The 18,854-nt window shown below is 33.9% G+C and overlaps 2 protein-coding genes across 2 annotated transcripts; both read right to left on the bottom strand.

Annotated features, from left to right (window-relative positions):
• Positions 1-1,839: 1,839 nt before the first annotated feature.
• Positions 1,840-8,035, bottom strand: LOC125074831 (zinc finger protein 260-like). The gene is made up of 5 exons (XM_047686287.1): positions 7,834-8,035; positions 7,364-7,496; positions 6,569-6,676; positions 5,942-6,130; positions 1,840-2,972 (listed from the first exon to the last, which is right to left on the bottom strand). The coding sequence occupies exons 1-5, from the start codon at positions 7,978-7,980 to the stop codon at positions 1,882-1,884; spliced, it is 1,668 nt and encodes a 555-aa protein (XP_047542243.1). The 5' UTR covers positions 7,981-8,035; the 3' UTR covers positions 1,840-1,881.
• Positions 8,036-10,029: 1,994 nt separating this feature from the next.
• Positions 10,030-18,824, bottom strand: LOC125074824 (zinc finger and BTB domain-containing protein 17-like). Its single transcript, XM_047686270.1, has 6 exons — positions 18,573-18,824; positions 17,359-17,470; positions 16,058-16,165; positions 14,531-14,632; positions 11,765-12,037; positions 10,030-11,274 (listed from the first exon to the last, which is right to left on the bottom strand). Exons 1-6 carry the CDS (start codon positions 18,732-18,734, stop codon positions 10,271-10,273), a joined length of 1,761 nt encoding a protein of 586 aa, XP_047542226.1. The 5' UTR covers positions 18,735-18,824; the 3' UTR covers positions 10,030-10,270.
• Positions 18,825-18,854: the final 30 nt, after the last annotated feature.

Below are 18,854 nucleotides of genomic sequence, written 5' to 3'. Positions count from 1 at the left end.
TTAGTTTGAATACATTTTTCTATGGCATTTTGATCGTTTAATATTATTGTTACAAAACCATATACAACATAAACTTTTAATATAATACGTCTACTTAAAATAGGACGAGAAATAAAAATAACCTGGTTTAGCATGTTGGAAAAGTTCAATCAACCTTAGACATGCAAACTAGAATAGGTCTTATTTCGTATATAATAATGTCGTGATTTTTGTTCTACTGCTGAAATGTTAAAATTCCAAAGTATATTAATCCATTTTTAAATAATTTATGTATACCCAAAAAATCTAAACGAAATTAGAATAATTAAATGTCAGATTAAATATGGTTGTATAAAGCTTCGCGTCTACTTAAATGAAATACCCTTTTGTGTTCGGACTCTTGCAATGTCCATTATCGATAGACTATCGATAGTTAGGTGTTAGCGATAGTATTGATAGTCTATCGATAGTATTGTCACGTGTCAATACTATCGATAGTATCGATATCTCCCCATGAGCAATACTGTCAATAGTATTGCAAAAATCATTACTTTTAACCGAAACTATCGATAGTACCAATATTATCGATGCTACCAATAGTATTGCTTACAGAGAGCTAGTATTGATACTATCGATAGTATTGATCAAAACGATAGTATCGATAGTTCTGCAACGCTGAAGTGTGTCTCCGTAGTTCTGAGCCAAGTAGAACAAGCGACATCTTGACAGCGGAGTTATAAGCAACGGTTCATGCACGGTTGGTACATGGGCAAATCAGTTCAATAGTTTTTGAGAATTGTTGCTAGAGCTTTTATGCGCAATAAATTTCACGGTTGTATACACAAGCGATCCCGTGGCGCTCTTCGAAGGGACGGAGACGGTATCGCTGGTTTTTTAGTGGGTATTCCGGCACTCGGTTGCCGGTGAGTATTATATACCCTTATCCTTGGGAAATTGACAGATATGTAAAATATTTACCAACAAATGGCCTATACATATAAAGCCGAGATGGCCCAGTGGTTAGAACGGTTGCATCTTATCCGATGATTTCGGGTTTAAACCTAGGCAGGCACCACTGAATTTTCATGTGCTTAATTTGTGTTTATAATTCATCTCGTGCTCGGCGGTGAAGGAAAATATCGTGAGGAAACCTGCATGTGTCTAAGTTCAACAAAATTCTGCCACATGTGTATACCACCAACCCGCATTCGAGCAGCGTGGTGGAATATGCTCCAAACCTTCTCCTCTAACGGTGAGGTGGCTTTAGCCCAGCAGTGGGAAATTTGCAGGCTGTTAATGTAAAAAATGGCCTATTCGCCTATAATTGTGTAACGCTCTGTATTATAGGTACTATAATACAAAAACTGTAAAATTGACATAAAAAAAAACTCGGAGTTTCTTTCGCCAGTACATCTCAGGTCCGAAGTGTATATCAGCACCGATGGTAGACAATAGATAAACGTTTCGCTTCTATGTTAAAATATATTAATTTCATTAATTATAAAGTACTTTTTTTATTTTAATAATTTTGTAATTAGTATCAGTGAAAACTTAGCCGATGTATGTAGTATTGTATATTTTTATGCCATAAGCGTCATCTCATTGTTTGTTTCCCACAACAAAAAAAAAAGTAAAATATTAATTTTTTTTTCCATAGACGGATATTACATTTTCACCTCAAAAATGCACACAATAATTGATATGTTACCACAGATGTAATATATAATCCAAAAAGGTGTTACCAGAATATTATAAAGAATTAAAATATTATTTTTAATAAAAAAAAAAAGTAATTCAAGACCATTATTACATGTGTAAACTTGAAAAGTTTAAAAAAGAAAACGACTTCAAAAAAACAGAACATATTTATTTACAAAACCATTCAAAGCCCATAAGCGGAGACTAAACCTGTTCCCCGTGCTTCGCCCGCATGTGTCCGCGCCAGCTGCACTTCTGCACGAATGCCTGCCCACAGAGCTCGCACTTGAACCGCCTGTCATTCGCGTGTATCCGCATATGTTCGCGCAGGGTCGACTTCCGTCCGTACGCCTTATTGCACACGACGCACTGATAATCCTTCTCCCCCGTGTGCTTGACCATGTGCTTCTTCAATTCTATATTCTTATAGAAACCTAGGTTGCAGTAGGAACACTTGAACGGTCGAAGCATCAAGTGGAAGCTTCTAATATGAGTCCGCAAAGACTTCTGACTGTTATAAGTTTTGCTGCACGCTTGGCAATTGTATGTTAGTTTAGCCGCGCTGTGCACGACGACCTCGTGCTCCTTCTTTTTCGCTATATCTATGAACTTCTCCCCGCAATATCCGCACTTGTGACGTTTATTATTGAACATATGAACGGACCGCTCGTGGTCGAGTCGACGGATCCGCGTCGTGAAAACCTTCGCACAGAACTGGCACGTGAACACGCCCGTCTCGTGCCTGTAGCCGTGCGATTGTAACGATCTCTTATTTATGAAACCTCGCCCGCACTCCTCGCACGCGTAGTTCTTGTAATGATTCAAGTTTACGTGATCATTGAGCACTTTGAAACTCAGGAATTCCTCGGAACATACCGCGCATTTTAGTGTATCGCTTTCGAACTTGAATGGAACGAGGTGATTGTGGACGTCCGTGTTTATTTCTATGTTATGCTCCAGTCTAAGGTGATCGAGCAAGTTCTCCAGGGAGTCAATACTTTCTGCGCAAACTTTGCACATTAGGTCCGTCAAATCTAGTTTAACGCTTCGATCAGATATGATATTAACTCTGAGCATGTTCTCGCTGAAATGTTCGACTAGTGTGTGCTCTTTCAGATCCGTCGGCTTTTCGTATTCGACTGAACAGAAGAAACATCCGTATCCAGTTCGGACGAATCCTTTAAACGGCGTCGCGTTCGTATATTTCATTATATAGTCGACGTTCTCTTGACGTTTCTGTAAGTCGGGTCGTCTCCGTTTCTTCGAATTCTCCGTGTCTTCTAATAGTTGCCTTCCTGTGGAAAGATTGCAATTGATTATTAGTAATATTATTATTTCGTTAATATTAAACAACGATCTCAATTATAAACAATGTTTAAGTATAGTTTAATTTCTTCCTTTCAATCATTTCGTTCGAACGACGAAGACATAAATGTTTATCAGTTGAACTATTCTGTAAGAAACTCGAAATCACTGCTGAACACGAATGTGAAATATCAGAATGTGATATTGACTATAGTAAGTATCAAATGTATAATACCAAAAGGGCGTATCGGCATATGTCGATCAACATTTCACGAGTGGGATACGAAGTGACCTATTACTGTGAGTGCTTTATGAAAAGAGCCTACTTTAACAACGGAGGTATTTTTTGATTGATTGCTAGTCTTGCTCGTGGAAAAGTATCTAGGTGCTGTAATGGTAAGTGCCCAAAAAATAATACATAATCCCCATATCACTTATAGCTAAAGCTGTACTAAGAAATGCAATCTAAATTGCATTTCTTAGTAGATTAAAGACCTTTATTAAATGTATTAAACCTCGCCCAATTGCCTCCACTGGTGACTGGATTTCTGGTTCATTTTTTGCCCAGAGGATCGGATTTGAGATACAAAAAAATGTTGCTAGCATTTATGCTACTATTCGCTTTGTATAAATTAAAATTATACCAATTTATCTCAATTTATAATCTTGTAGACAGAATAATAATTTCAGCCGTAATTACACCAATTTTAGGCAATCTATAAAATCTCTGCTATACGCCAACATGGATATGTTCAGAGGAACGAAATTAATTATCGAGTATTATGATGCCTATTTATGCCAAAAGTTCCGGATCCCGAGGAAAAAATAAGGATCTACATAAAACGTCCATATTGAATGACAAATACACGTTGCCGGTTTTTTAATAAACAGAACAATTGATCACTAAAGTCTCATCACAATTGGATGATAGGAACGCATAGAAAACAAATATATATAAAGAAAAAACACTTCAGTTTAACACTTCACTCGTTTTAGGCTTTGGTTGTTAGGCGTTACTCCTAAAAGTCCATATCCTTCCTTGAGACTCAACTCTTGCTTCATACCAAACATCATCAAATTCGATTTAGAGGATTCGCCGTAAAAGACATACAGAGACACTTTCGTATTTATAATATTCGTATGGATAAGGAACTAATGATTTTATACATATAAAAAGAATAGTTCAATCTAAATACAAGCTATTGTTTTTCATGTTTCACCGTTTCCAGAATTAAATTCATTTAGAACACGAGTACCTTAAACAAAGTGGCATTCCCAAACGACACATGGCAAAATACGGGGCAGGGCAGAAAGATGGCTGACGCAAGTAGTTATTGAAATAATTGCGAAGAAGCAAATGAAATCTGCTACATTCGCCAGATGCCGCTAATTAGTAATATATAATTGATTCTTGGGTATATCCCAAAATGCATGTAAAACGCCAAAATTCAAAATTTGTTTTTCGTGATATTAAATAATTACATCGGGTTCACACTGAATTAATTTTTTGATTTGTACTCTGATATAGGCTTTAAAATTACTAAATATGGGCCGATGATAGGCTGACCGATTTCGGTCAATTCGTCCATTCTCGAAGTGACAAGCCAACGGTATTGTCGATACTATTGTACACGACTGTTTAATCCCTCAATCTTATACTTACTTTTTCACGTTAAACGTCAAATATCTTTATTAAATATAGAAGCATAATACTTATTAATTGTTAAAAAAAACTGTCATCGGTTCGAAACAAGATCACAAGATTTTACTCACTCAGTTTGTAGAAATAATCCAATACAGAATGAAGCTTCCATTTGCAACATAAATTTTGTTGTTGTTAAATTCTCTAAGAACTTCAACGGTACACAGAAAATTAAATCAAGAAATACTTTATTCAAGTCACCAGTTCTGTTGAATCGTCATTTTACGGAATTGTATTAAACTTAAGGCTACCACTGGTTTCCTTTTCAAATACATTCGAAGTACAAAATACAAAAATTTAACATACCCTAATATAAAACACGAAAATTCGCCATTTTTAATAAATATTAAAGAACTTAATAAACTATTTTAATTTTACTAGAGACATCTAACGGTTAAAAAACATACTAAATATTAAAATTAAACACTTACCTTACATTCCCTATTTTAGAACGAAACAGCAACGAAACACTCACGTCCAGAAAAATAAAGGTTCAAAAAATAAATTCAGTGTCCCGTTGTCAAAAAAAAAAAACATATAAGAAAAATTATTGAAATTGCTCAATTAAATTTTATCAAAATCGATTTCGTACAGGTTGTAAAACATACCGTCTAAACTTATCAATTATTAGAATTAAAAAAAAAAAATATTTAGAATTTTGTATACAAAAATATTCGTAAAGGTAAGGAGATGTATCTTAGTGTTTAAAAAGTGTCCCTCAAAATGTATGAAATTAAAATTTGGCTAGTGGAGTTAGAGATTAAAATTTTAATCTAATCTAATAAGTTCATCATACATTTTTAAATTAATCTGTTAATAATATTTCTATATATTAGTTAATAAACGCATAAATGTTAACTTCAAGTGAACCACAGAGACGCGATTGTGGCAACTTATGGAACTTTTATTTTGTATATGAGACACTTCTGGTCAGTAGTCTAGAGACTCCATAGGCAAACGAGATATAGACTCCGTAGAATACGACTAGCAATTTAATTTTTCTTTTATCTTTGAAAATCATACGAAGTTATTTAGTTCTTTACCAACAATTTCATGTACAGTCGAGGTCAAAATTGTTTACACTCTCCGCCTGCCATTAGAATCGACTATAGGAGGTTTAGAGAGGTAGGATATTCTATTGGAGGTGACCACTTACCATCGAACAGATTCTACGATGCCCTATGTTACCATGATCTATATAAAATAAATAAAAATTAAAATATAATGTAAAAAAATACAACAAACTTTGATACTCACTAGTGATGGCTGAGCTGATTGCCTTCCTCGGTACACTATAAAGTATCGACGCCTTGTTTTGTGATAAAGCCTTAGTCCTGACAGCTTCTAGACACTTCTCTAAATCATCATCCGTGTACTTCTTGCTTCTTCTGTTTATCATCAATACATCTTTTTCCTGTTTCACTTGAGGTCTCTCGATTTTTATATCTGAAATTTGTATCGATAATAGTCAAGTTACAATAATTCGCATAGAGCTATAAATAGGTATGCGTTCTAGGTATACTATTACAAATGAAATATCAAAAGGAGAAACCTGTATCTTTTAAAAATAAATATAGATCAAAAATAGTAGTAAATCTTATCACATATACTCTATTTCAACCATAACAGGAAAAAGCCTAATGAACAACATTACAAAGCTTCGTTTACGTTATGAGAATTTAGTGGTGCACTGTTTATGAATCACCAATATTTAGATAAATGTCAATTGAATATAGTTTTGTTTCGATTCGTAATCCTATTTGGACTTAGTGTCCTAACCAAGTAAATCTCTGTACACGGCTTTTAGTACAAAATTTAATTAGTTTGAACGGGGAACAACCTTTAATTACTCTGAATACATTAAAATGATCTTATCATATCTACCTGACTTATCTCTCTCATTGTCATCTTCTTCTAAAAATTCTATACTCAAATACTCAGTTTCTATTTCATCTTCTGATTCCTCCTCCTGCTTGATGTGATCAGTGGTTACTGAAAAATAAGTATTATATAGTTAAATGTAATAGACATAAGACTAATTGGGTTTGAGTTATAAATTCGTAAATTCAAATTACAATAAAAAATATGACAATCAGAAACAAAAAATTGTCATTATATATTAACTGATTATAGACTTTTTTTTTATTGAGTTGAATTAAATTGTGACCTAGGGTAACTCATTGACCAGGTGCAAATTTTTATTAAATATAATTTAACACATTTTTTTTCCTTTTTTGTTACAGGTAGGCGGACGAGCAAATGGTACCTGATGGTAAGTGGTCACCACTGCATTCCTTACATTGTCAATGCGTAAACTAACATTGGGAACTATGATGTTATGTCCCTTGTGGATATGTACTCAAAAATGATTTACCTTTATAATAGTAAACATTTTTTTTAGAATTGGGACATTAATTTCAGAGATTATCCTTTACGCACAAACAATACTTCTTTATAATACTTGTATAGATTTAATTTAATTATCTTTACTAGTGTTGGTTGATTTCCAAATATAAAATCTATTTTCAAAAAATTTAAAAAAATTTTGCTACACCCTTTTCAATGTAATACTATAAACTTAATAAAAAAAAAACTTAATAAAATCTGTTACTAAACAGAGGAGCAATAGGTATTGTTTTGTTTTGCCTTTGCATGTATTAATAATTTTTATTTACACACCATTCTTTAATTGTTCCAAAATCAAATGTTCCGTGTATAATATCTCTTTTTTAAAGTTAATAGCATCTCGGAGACGAGACACACAGGTCTCACATATATGTTCCATTTCTGTGTCTCCTGGTGGTTGTTCCCACTGAAAGATTCAAACATTCTTCATTCAAGTAGGTTCTTATACCATTTAAGCATAGTGTACAGTATTAAATTAAATGTAAATATTCAGAAAGAAAACCGGCAAGAAACTCAGTTGTTACGCTTTTATAATCGTTTACATAATTTTGTAATATATACAATTCAGTTATTATTTATCTAACAACATCGAATTCTAACTTCACGCTGTTTAAACATACATTGACTTCTAGCGAGTTCAAAGCGACATTTATTATTGTTATTATTACACATTATCCTTGAAACAGTACTTGTTTATAAAAAATATATCGTATAAACTGTAATATAAGCATCAAAATACTCACAGAAAGAGCAAAACAGTCCGTCAACATCTCCCCATAAATCTCTCGTTCACCATCTCTGTAATACTCCGTCCACATATTCTTTAAACCTACTTCATCCAAGCAACATTTACATCTATATAAATATTCACCTCTTTTGCTTTTCCCCATAATTACTTATATATTTTTAAATCGGAAAAATTACAAAAATATTATACTAAAGTGGCATTTGGTAATTAGATTTGACAGTTGAGCAGTTTCAACAGGGATGCTCGATTTATATCGATAATTTAAAAATCGTAAATAAGCAATTATTGAAATCGTATTTAACCGATAATTGACATAATTAACATGGAAATATCGGTAATCACGTTTTAAACTTTGAATTTAAGATTATTTTGGTTCGATTTTAGTTGACAAAGCATTTTGTAAGTGAAATTTGTAACGACATAAGCATTGTGAAATAAGGTAACTTGATACAAGTTGTCTATATGGGGCGACTTGAAACTTAAATGGCGATTTATCAAGCAACTTCATATAGTTTTTGTCTAACTGTGCGTGCTCGTTATAAAAAAAATTACTGAAACCATTTTATAATAAAGCGCTAAAAGAAGTGTTACTTCAAGAATTGTTAATGGTTCACATTTTAATATCTCGATTCATTAATTATTATATGACATATGTATGTATCTAACCTTAATATACTATTAGTAGTCACACACAGTAGTCTTAAAATGTTATAAATGTGAAAATTATATTTTTTTTTTCCGGTTCTTCTAGTTAAAAATCTATATTCTAAACTGGTGTTAGCTTTACATTTGATTTAATACTCCAACATGACGATGCAAAAGAATATTTCGATATTGCATTTTATAAAACTTATAATTTGTGGTCTTTGCTTTTTTTTAGGAGAAAAAATAAATAATAATTAGATATTTTAAATCAAGTGTTTTGTTATGGGTTTATCGATACATTAAATATATTTGAAATTAACGTAATTTTTGACACAATTTGACTTACGAGTGTATGCATTGTTCTTGTAAATTTTTTTTTTCTCATATATTATGTCTTCTCTTATACACGTGACATGGGCATAATATTTTACGCTTAACTAACATTGATACACGCCAGAAAATAAAAATAAATAAACACATGTCGTTTAGAGTCTGTATTTATTGCACACGAACAAAACGTAAAAATAAAACTTCTTGTTCGTAATCAAATAAGCATTTATTTTAAAGCTTACATGTAAATATCACAATAAATAAATTAAAAGAACTTTATACAGCAATTAATGTCCGGTCGTTAAGTTTTAATACTTACTTATATAATTAGTTAAGTGAAATACTGTTTAATTATAACTGAAAAAAATATTAAAAAAAAAAACTATTTACAAAGACTAATATAGCTGAGCTATTAGCAAATCTCAAGGAATATATAAATATCATGTTTATTAATCTCTCTCTTACCGTTGGAATAGACTAGACATAGTAATAAACAACTTACATCACCGATATGCAGTAGGCTGATGTCCGAAAGCAAAGATTATGTATTCCTGACAAGTTAATCATCGAATAGATCAATAGATGACGTAAATTTGTTATTATACACAGATACGGTATCTTTAATTATAATACTATTAACAAAACAAATTTACTTTTAATGAATTTATTACATGAATATAAAATATTAATTAATAACAAAATACTTTAATCAATTTCTGGTTCGCTAATATTATTACAAAAACAGTTTAACAATGATACGCCTGACCGTATATCGCGCTGCTTCCCGCCAAAAACCATCTGACAGCTTGACGTATGATGTTCGGAAAGTCATACTAAATTTCCTTATAATACAATACTTTTTTAATTAACTACTTAAATAAAGTAAATTTATACTTCCAAAGTTCCGATAGCAACTTTGCAACATTTAAAACAGAATTTTGTCACGAATCCATAATAAATACCATAGATTATTCAACATCTAGACCAATGATGTCCTGTTTATTAAATATCAAAACTGCTTGCCATTGGATTAGGCTGAGTTAAAAGATCTCGGTCACAATTAGAACAAACCTACTAGTTAAATCATAATTATGATTCTAATAAAATAAGTATTCCACCAAATAATAATATGTATTTAATTTCACAAACTATATAAAAGCGAAATACTACTCAATGATTAATCACGAAATCTTTAAAACTATAACATCTACAAACTTGAAATTTGGCAGGTAGGTTCCTTATAGGGTGTAGACATCCCCTAAGAATTCCGGATTTTACGAAACTCCACCCCTAAGAGGCTAAAACGAGGGTTGGAAGGTTGCATGAAAGTCCTATGCTTTTGTACTATATAAGGACATTCTTTAGTTGATTTAGTATCAGCCATAGAATATTTCACCCATGCGAAGCAGGGACGGGTCGCTAGTTTAAAATAAAATTAAAACAAACTGTAAAACTCTTTAATCATCGACCGATGTATTAAATTCCTTATGCATTTGACAATGCTTTTTCAAATTGATCATCCTTGTAAAGCTCTCACCACACAGACCGCACAGGAAATTCCTCTCACCAGTATGACGGACCATATGATTCTTCAATTCATATTTCATGAGGAATGATTTATCACACTGTTTACATTGATGTTTCTTCTCAGCACCGTGCCGTCGCCTCATGTGAGCCAGGAAGTAAGGCTTCCATGTATAACAATTACCACAAAACTCGCAAGTCATCACTTTCACTTTTTCCGTATGGTGTTTCGTCACGTGTACGTGTCTCTGGAACAGTCCAACGAACTTCTCCGGACAATACAGACACTTTATCGTACTCTCTTGATTGTGGACGAGGCTGACGTGCTTGGATCGATACTTTTCCAAGGTAAACACTTTGTCACACACATCACAGGGATAGCTGCCCACTTTGTGGACATTTAAGTGTTTGTCCAGGCGAGTAGCTGACAGGAAAGTATCACCACATTCATAGCATATGTAATTACTATAGTGGTTGTTCATATGACTGTCGAGGTGTCCGAAGTTGTGGAAATTCTGGCGGCACAGGACACATTTCAAATCCGAGTCCAGGGCATAGGGTATGACCTTGGAATAGGCGTGGTCGAATTCCAAATCGTGGACTTCTGCGAGGTGGACGAATACGTGGTTCCAGTCTGGCAGCAGCGTGTAACAGCTTCTGCAGTGGAGCTCATCGACGTCCAGTTTTATGATTTCGTTCAACCATTGAGGCCGCATGTAAATTTCAATTTTCGTGCGCTCGTGGGCGTGTTTCGTTCTCGTGTGTTTCCTTAAATCGTCCGGATCTTCGAAGGTCGGTCCCTCAGTGGAACAATAGAAGCAATAGTATCTTGTGGTTTTCGTTTTGAATGGTATTGCCGTTGTATGAAGCAGGATTGCCTTTATCTCCTCTATTAATTGGAAATGTTTTTCGTTGTTCAATTCTTTGGTTTCATCGCCTGAAATAAAAAAAAAATATATATATAATGATTATTAATAACTTACTAGCTAAGTTAAACCCATGTAAAACTACAGTCTATTCCAACTACAAGAGGACAAAAGCTAAATAAACAATATTTGACATCGATTTGACGCGATAATTTGTCGAGAGCGTGAATTATCGTAAATTATCTATGACATTCACTATGGATTTGTGAGTGGCGTTTTGAACATTGACGAAACTTTGGGGAATAAAATTAAAGTGGATATAAGTACTAAAGTGTTGTATTATAAATAAGATATTTTAGTCAAAAACTCTTAGTAGTGTACAATATAGCTGAGCTATTATCAAATCGCGTGCCATACGTAAATCAACAAGGTTTGTTTATCTTTATTCCTTCTCCGATTGGAATAGACTATATTTACTTGCATACTCCCAAGGTTTTGTGTGTTTCTGACGGGAGACGAAGACACGCTTGATCATCCAAACGGATTTGTATAAACACTTACCGTCCCCCCCGTCGACGTTGACCTTCACAGTGAGGGTTTTCTTAGGCACTCCGTAGGTGACGGCTGCGCTTGCGCACGTCATCTCCCCACTGCGGACGGCTTCCACAGCGCGACGAAGGTCCTGCAGGGTGTATTGCTTGTACTGCTTCGTGCGTTCGCTCTTTTTCTTTTTCTTCGGCCATTTCCGTTTGGGTGACTGGGGACTCGGCACCTCTGGGATCGAGGAGCCTTGACTGGATTCCTCTGGATTTAATTGTAAGATGGGTGGTTTCTCTAAAGAAAACAAAATCTCGACTTTACATCAATGACACATACTTGGAATTCGGAATTAACTAAACAAGCAAACTGACATAAATATATATATATATATATATATATTATCATGAAGTCTGAAAACAAATAAGTATATATACTACCCGGCACGAAACTTGACCTAACATGGCGTCCTCTGCGCAGGTACAGTCCTTGCGAAAATCACGTACTATCTAAAAAGCTTAAAATAAATATTTAATATATTAAAGGGTAGGTACGTAATAAAACACAACGGGTTAATTATTGTATATTTAGTAATTATTGTATCAATAAATAAATAAAAAGAAATAAAAATAAAATTTAGAAATATTATTAGAAAATAAATTAATCACTATCACTCAACGGCGTGAAACCCTCAAAATCAGCAAATGAAGTCGAAGTTCTTGGATTGGTACTGGGGTTGGTACTGGTGCTCGGACCGGGTTCGTCATCATCAAAGACTTCCCAATCGCTACTACTGCTGCTATCTGAATCTCCCACTTGAATAACAAGTTGGTCTGTCAACTGGTCCACTACATGGTCGCTTTTGCAATAGTCGTCTTCAATAGACCTTACTTTTGAACATAACTTTTGCCATTCACTTGATCCCATAGCATCTACCTTCTGTTTCACCAGTTCCATAACGCGTGTGACGTTCCACGCTACGTTTTTGCTGCTAACGTAACCTTTGATTGCGGCCCACGCCATTTCAATGGGGTTCAGATCCGGATGATAGGGCGGCAAGCGAAGGACACTATGATTGTGTTGTGCTAATAATCTATCGATATTATAATTTTTTAAATTTTCTTTGTTCGTTTTTATTAGTTCGTACAACTGTGGCTTGTACATTGTTGGATCAAACGAAATTCCTTTTTCAGTCAGCCAGGCTTGCATGTCGCATTTCTTGGAGTTTGAATTTGGGGCCAAATTATATTGTGTATTATGGTAGGATGCATTGTCTACTACCACGACGGATCTCGGTGGTAGGTTTGGTATTAATTGTGAAGTTAACCATTTGGAATAATTTTCATAATTCATGTCGTCGTGATAGTCGCCCGTTTTGGCTCCGGATTTAAACATTAATAAACCATTTGGTATAAAACCGGCTTCAGACCCTGCATGTACCATAACTACCCGTTGACCTTTGGATATCGGTTTTTTTAAACCTTTTTTTGAACCGTCCGTCCACGCCTTGGAACTTGTGTGCGAAGCGTGGACATACGATTCGTCAGTATAAATTATGGGCCTTCCTTCATGTCTGTACTTTTGTATTGCTTCTAAATATTTGATTCGCTGTAATCTTATACTGGTTTTCTCAATAAGAACTTTTCTATTATTTTCTGTTGCTTTCCATTTAAAGCCTAGATCCTTTAAGATGCGTCGAAGACTCCGTTCAGATCCTTGATAATTTATATCCGATCGCAGTTTTGTCAGAAGTTTCGTAACTGTTGGGATTTCATTATTTGTTAAATGAAAATTATGAATGCATCTTTTGATAACTCCTTCTCCTTCATTCTCCGAACAGTGCATAGAGAGGTTTTTGTTGCTTCAGCTGTTCTCTCTTTAATTTGAGTATCACTTCTGCCATTAGCTTCGTTTTTTAAAAAACAGTAAACATCGTTAATCATTTTCCGAGCTTGTCTTTTTAGAACTATATTATTTTTTCTTGGCATTTTAGTATACTTCGTTAAAATCTTACTATAATAACAAAAGAAACAACCCACAAAATCAACAATACAAAAACAAAGTTAATAATCAAACACAATTTTACACAATAAAACCGTTATATAATAATAACTTATGTTAATGAGCGTACACTAAGACAACACAGGAACATGCGCGGGCGACGGGAGACGCGGTGGCACTGCGCGGGGCCACGCATCCACCCGTTGCTATGGTTACTAGTAATGGCGGCCTTGTTTGCTATAGTAACGCGCTCCTCGCCTCAGACCGCACCTCAAACGACATCTATTTTTTGTTACTGCGCAGAGTCAAGATTCGTGCCGGGTATTATAAATATTTTAAAGCTTTCATATAACTTCTTAGACTAGAACATAAAATCGGTACATCGTGTATGGACGTTGTGACGTCTGCACCTCGGACCGCTGACCAAGCATTTTTCTTCTTCGGATAACTGTTATAGGTTATTATTATGAATATAAGATAAGATAGCCAGACTCCCAAATGGGTCACCCGATGGTAAGTGGTCACCACTGCTTATAGATTTACTGTAGTAAATGTTAACCATGCCTTACATCGCCAATGTACCAACCTTGGGAACTAAAATGTTGTATTCTTGGTACTTATTGTAACTGCCGCGCTCAGCTTACAAACCAGAACACAGAAATACTAAGTACAAAACCCTACCATAAACGGCGCTAAAGTTTAAAATAGGTGTAATTTGAAAGTGCTTTGAGTATTACCAAAAAATTAAACACAATCAATAACATATTTGTGTAAATGATGCAGCAATACCTTGGGTGGCTTGGTCTTCCGTCTCAAGATACTCCACTTGCTCGTATTCATCCTCTGGGGGGATGGAGGGGACCGTAATCGCGTCCCCTTGGGGGTCATTACCTGAAATAAATGCTCACACACTCAACAGCCGTCAATAAACACCAAGAGTACAGAAACTCATAGATTTTAACCACAAAACTAGAGTCTATACCAATCAAACGGTTTGTTTGATTAGATTTAGACAATCCATACGATTTGCTAAAAGCTCCGCTATGTTACACTACAACCAATTCCTGATTAATATATCTCTATTTATAATGCAAGACTATTCCACCAGTGGCCTAGCTAGGTGGGCAAGGTGCATAGGAAAAGAATCCCCTCCCCCCTCTTTAACTTATAATGCCCTTCAAAATTATAGATAGGAAAAAAAATCTTTTGATTAGGATCGAGGTTTCCTAGCTTCAGATGCTGGCGAATTGGCTCTTTTTAAAGCTTAAGTTAAAGGGCCCCTAAGCTCCGGGGCCCTGGTGCGCTGCACCATCTGGCTATACGATAGCAACGCCACTGTACCGCTTAACTATTTATATCCACTTCAGTTTTACTCCTAAAATAACGATATCGACTTCGCTATATTCACTATGGATTATTAAAAAAAATCCCGACCAATGATATCGCGGCAATTAAAGGTCAAAGTTGTTTGTTTGTCTTTATTCTTGTGATTGGAATGAGATCTAGTTTCTCTTTTTATCGGTAGAAACTCGAAACTGTTGTAAACTTCAAATATAACCGAATATTGTATAAAAAGAGTCTATTTGAATTTATACTCATATGACTTGAGATGATTAGAATACATGCATCTTAACCGATGATTGCGGGTTCAAACCCAAGCAAGCACCACTGAATTTTCACGTGCTTATTTTGTATATATAATTAATATCATGCTGGGTGAAGGAAAATATCGTGAGAAAACCTGCATGTGTCTCATTTCGTCAAAATTCTGTCACATGTGTATCCACCAATCCGCTTTGGAACAGCGTGGTGGAATAAGCTCAAAAGCTTCTCCTCAAAGGGAGAGAATGCCTTAGCCCAGAAGTGGTCATTTTACAGTCTGTTACTATACTTTAATCCGTTACCCATTTACTCCCTCGAGGGTCCTTAGCCGGGACTCAAAACTATTTATACTATATCATACAAAACTTCATCGAAATTGGTTCGGCAGTTTAAGCTTGAAAAGGTAACGTAACTTTAGCATTTGTTATATCAGAATGTCTGTCTGTTACGCTTTAAATAATACGCTTTATATGACAAAATCAAAATATACTTTATTCAAGTAGGCTTTTACAAGCACTTTTGAATCGTCATTTAACAAACTATTTAAAGTAAATAAATTATAATTTGAATCTATGAAACGGCAAAGTTAAAAATGTCTGCGGAATTTTATTATAGAAGCGGATACCTTGCCCCAAGAATGATTTATTGACTTTGCGGAGTCGGAAACTTGTCAAAGTATAGTTTGTTTTTTATTAATACAAAAAAAGCACTTACAATCATTTAAAGGTTCTTCTAAGTAACTATACTCGTATCCGTCTTGAGATAAACGATGAACCGTGTCGTCATCCTTGGATGGAGAATATTCATCTTTGACGACAATATCTAGTAAAAAATATTACCAATTTTAACACTTTTCTGCAAAAACTTATCGCTTTAAACAATTCCCATGTTAATAAATTAAAATCAATTTATTTAAATAAACTTCGCAATGAAGCGTTTTTGAATCGTCGATATTTACCACCACCATATATCTACCACCGTTTCGGAAAGCAGCCTCCAGCGAGAAAAAACGGCAAGAAACTAGCATAGTTGCTCTTTTCAAATAAACAGATTAACAATGCTGTTTTTTACAATAATTAGTGTCCTGTAAAGGAACCGAGCCAATGTACAGGCGTTTTTTTCTAAAAAGTATTCTTTTAATGAATAATAAGATTTATTTATTATTCATTAAAAGAATACAAGATTTATTTATTATTCATCAAATAGTGGACAAAACGACCATATGATTATTGAAAAAGAGTATTTTTTTTTTTATGGCATTGGTTGGCGGACGAGCATATGGGCCACCTGATGGTAAGTGGTCACCACCGCCCATAGACAAAGGCGCTGTAAGAAATATTAACCATTCCTTACATCACCTATGCGCCACCAACCTTGGGAACTAAGATGTTATGTCCCTTGTGCCTGTGATTACACTAGCTCACTCACCCTTCGAACCGGAACACAACAATACAGTGTACTGTTATTTGGCAGTAGAATATCTGATGAGTGGGTGATACCTACCCAGACAGGCTTGCACAAAGCCCTACCACCAAGTAAAGTACTATTATGCCTTCAAAATTAAATTGAGCCTGTAATCGCGACCATACCGTGCCAATAGCACAAATAAAAATATATTTATATTGAAAAATTTATAAAACATATATACCAAAATAATATATATATATATATATATATATATATATAGAGAGATATTAATTCAACTTATACAGATAATAAATAAATATATTACCATACAACACATGTTGTTACCAGCATACTTAACAAGTAGTGTCGTCAGGATCTATAATACTAAAGCCGGACTTTATGTTAAATTAGATATATTTTATTTTTTATGAAGTAGTTAGCTTGTTAAACCATTCTGTACGTTTCAGAGAGACAGACAGACATGAGAGGTGAACTTTGTTTTTCTATATATAGCGTTGTAATGTAATTATGAATAACGATGATATGCATACATGGAGTATACATACGGCTACTTAATTATAAATAAAAATATATTTATTAGTAAATACCGTTCGATAAAATTTCTTCCGTGGACAATATTTCTTGTTTAAAATATACAGCTTCGCGGAGTCTTGAGACGCATAAATTGCAAATGAATTCTTCATCTTCCGATGGCTGCCACTGGAATAAAATAACAATTAAAGTCTTATAATTTTCTAATAACTCAATACCTTAACGAAAGTTATTCCATTTCTAATAACATCATTTGCTATTTATAGATATTTGTGTGACATTGGTAAGTAGGCATTTGGGGTATCTTTGCGTTTCTTCTTTCATCCCTTACATAACCAATACGCCTCCAACCTTGGGAGCTAAAATGGTATGTTCATTGTGCCTGTAGTTACACTGACTCACCCATCGAACAGCAACACAATAATACTGAGTATTGCTATTCATTGGTACAATATTTAATGAGTAGGTGATACCTACCCAGATGGGTTTGTAAAACCCTACCGATGAGTAAGAGACATTGTAAATAGGTCAAAATAAAGTAGATGAGATGTTTTATAAGTAAACGGTGCCTAGTTAAGTATAAAACATAGTCATTATAATATTACTATAAGGCAATCAGGGTATTATATTTACAATTAAAGTAGATACGAGTAATTTGGTATAATGTATTAGAACTGTTTATAGCAAAGGTCTTAGAAAATCATGAGGAATACGTAATCTAAGGGATTTTTGCTTTAAATCCTTCTTGGATTAGAATCGGTTATACATAACACTGTTTTCACTACATATATAGTTATTTAATACTTTATTAAGCGTACTTACTACATACATTATAACACAAAATTACAATTCAGTATAATTAATGTCAACATATATTATAACAGAAATGTATGTCAATTACAAGTGTGATATTAGTAAGATATTATTATATTCGTAAATAAAATATATATTAAAAGTGTGATTTATTAAAAAAATAATCTTTAATAAAATAAAAATTATTTAATTATAGTTACATAAAAATTTTATAAAACTATAAACATTTAAATCAGTTTTGGATTAATAATGTTCTAATAATGAAAAGAACTTAATCTTGTGTAGATCGGTATGGAATTTTTAATTATTCAATTTATTTAACTTAATAAATAAAACTTTGGTCAAGCAAAACTTAATGTAATTCTTTCGCCTTGTTAGTCTTTTGAAACAGGAGTTATGTTAAACGTAGAGCTAAGTTTTTAATTTTAAAACTAAATAAATTCTACTCTAAACTTACCGGTAAAGCGAAACATTCTATCAACAGAAGTCCGTATATTTCTTGTTCACCATCGTAATCATGTACGTCCCACAGGGCTTTAAGTTCCTTATCATCCAAGCAGCATTTGCATTTACGGATATATTCTTCAACTTTAATTCCACCAACTAGACTCAAACTCATGTTCAACTGAGTATAATTTCAATTTACAAACAAATAACTATCAAAGGTACTTTTTCCTAAATTGTTGACTTGGAAACGAGTCTTTTGCAAATCGACGAAAACCTTTTCTAACCTGTCATA

Source organism: Vanessa atalanta, chromosome 28 (genome assembly GCF_905147765.1).
Source record: "Vanessa atalanta chromosome 28, ilVanAtal1.2, whole genome shotgun sequence".
Taxonomy (NCBI): Eukaryota; Metazoa; Arthropoda; class Insecta; order Lepidoptera; family Nymphalidae; genus Vanessa; species Vanessa atalanta.
Note: the sequence above shows the minus strand (reverse complement) of the source record. Positions and strands in the feature narration are given on the sequence as shown.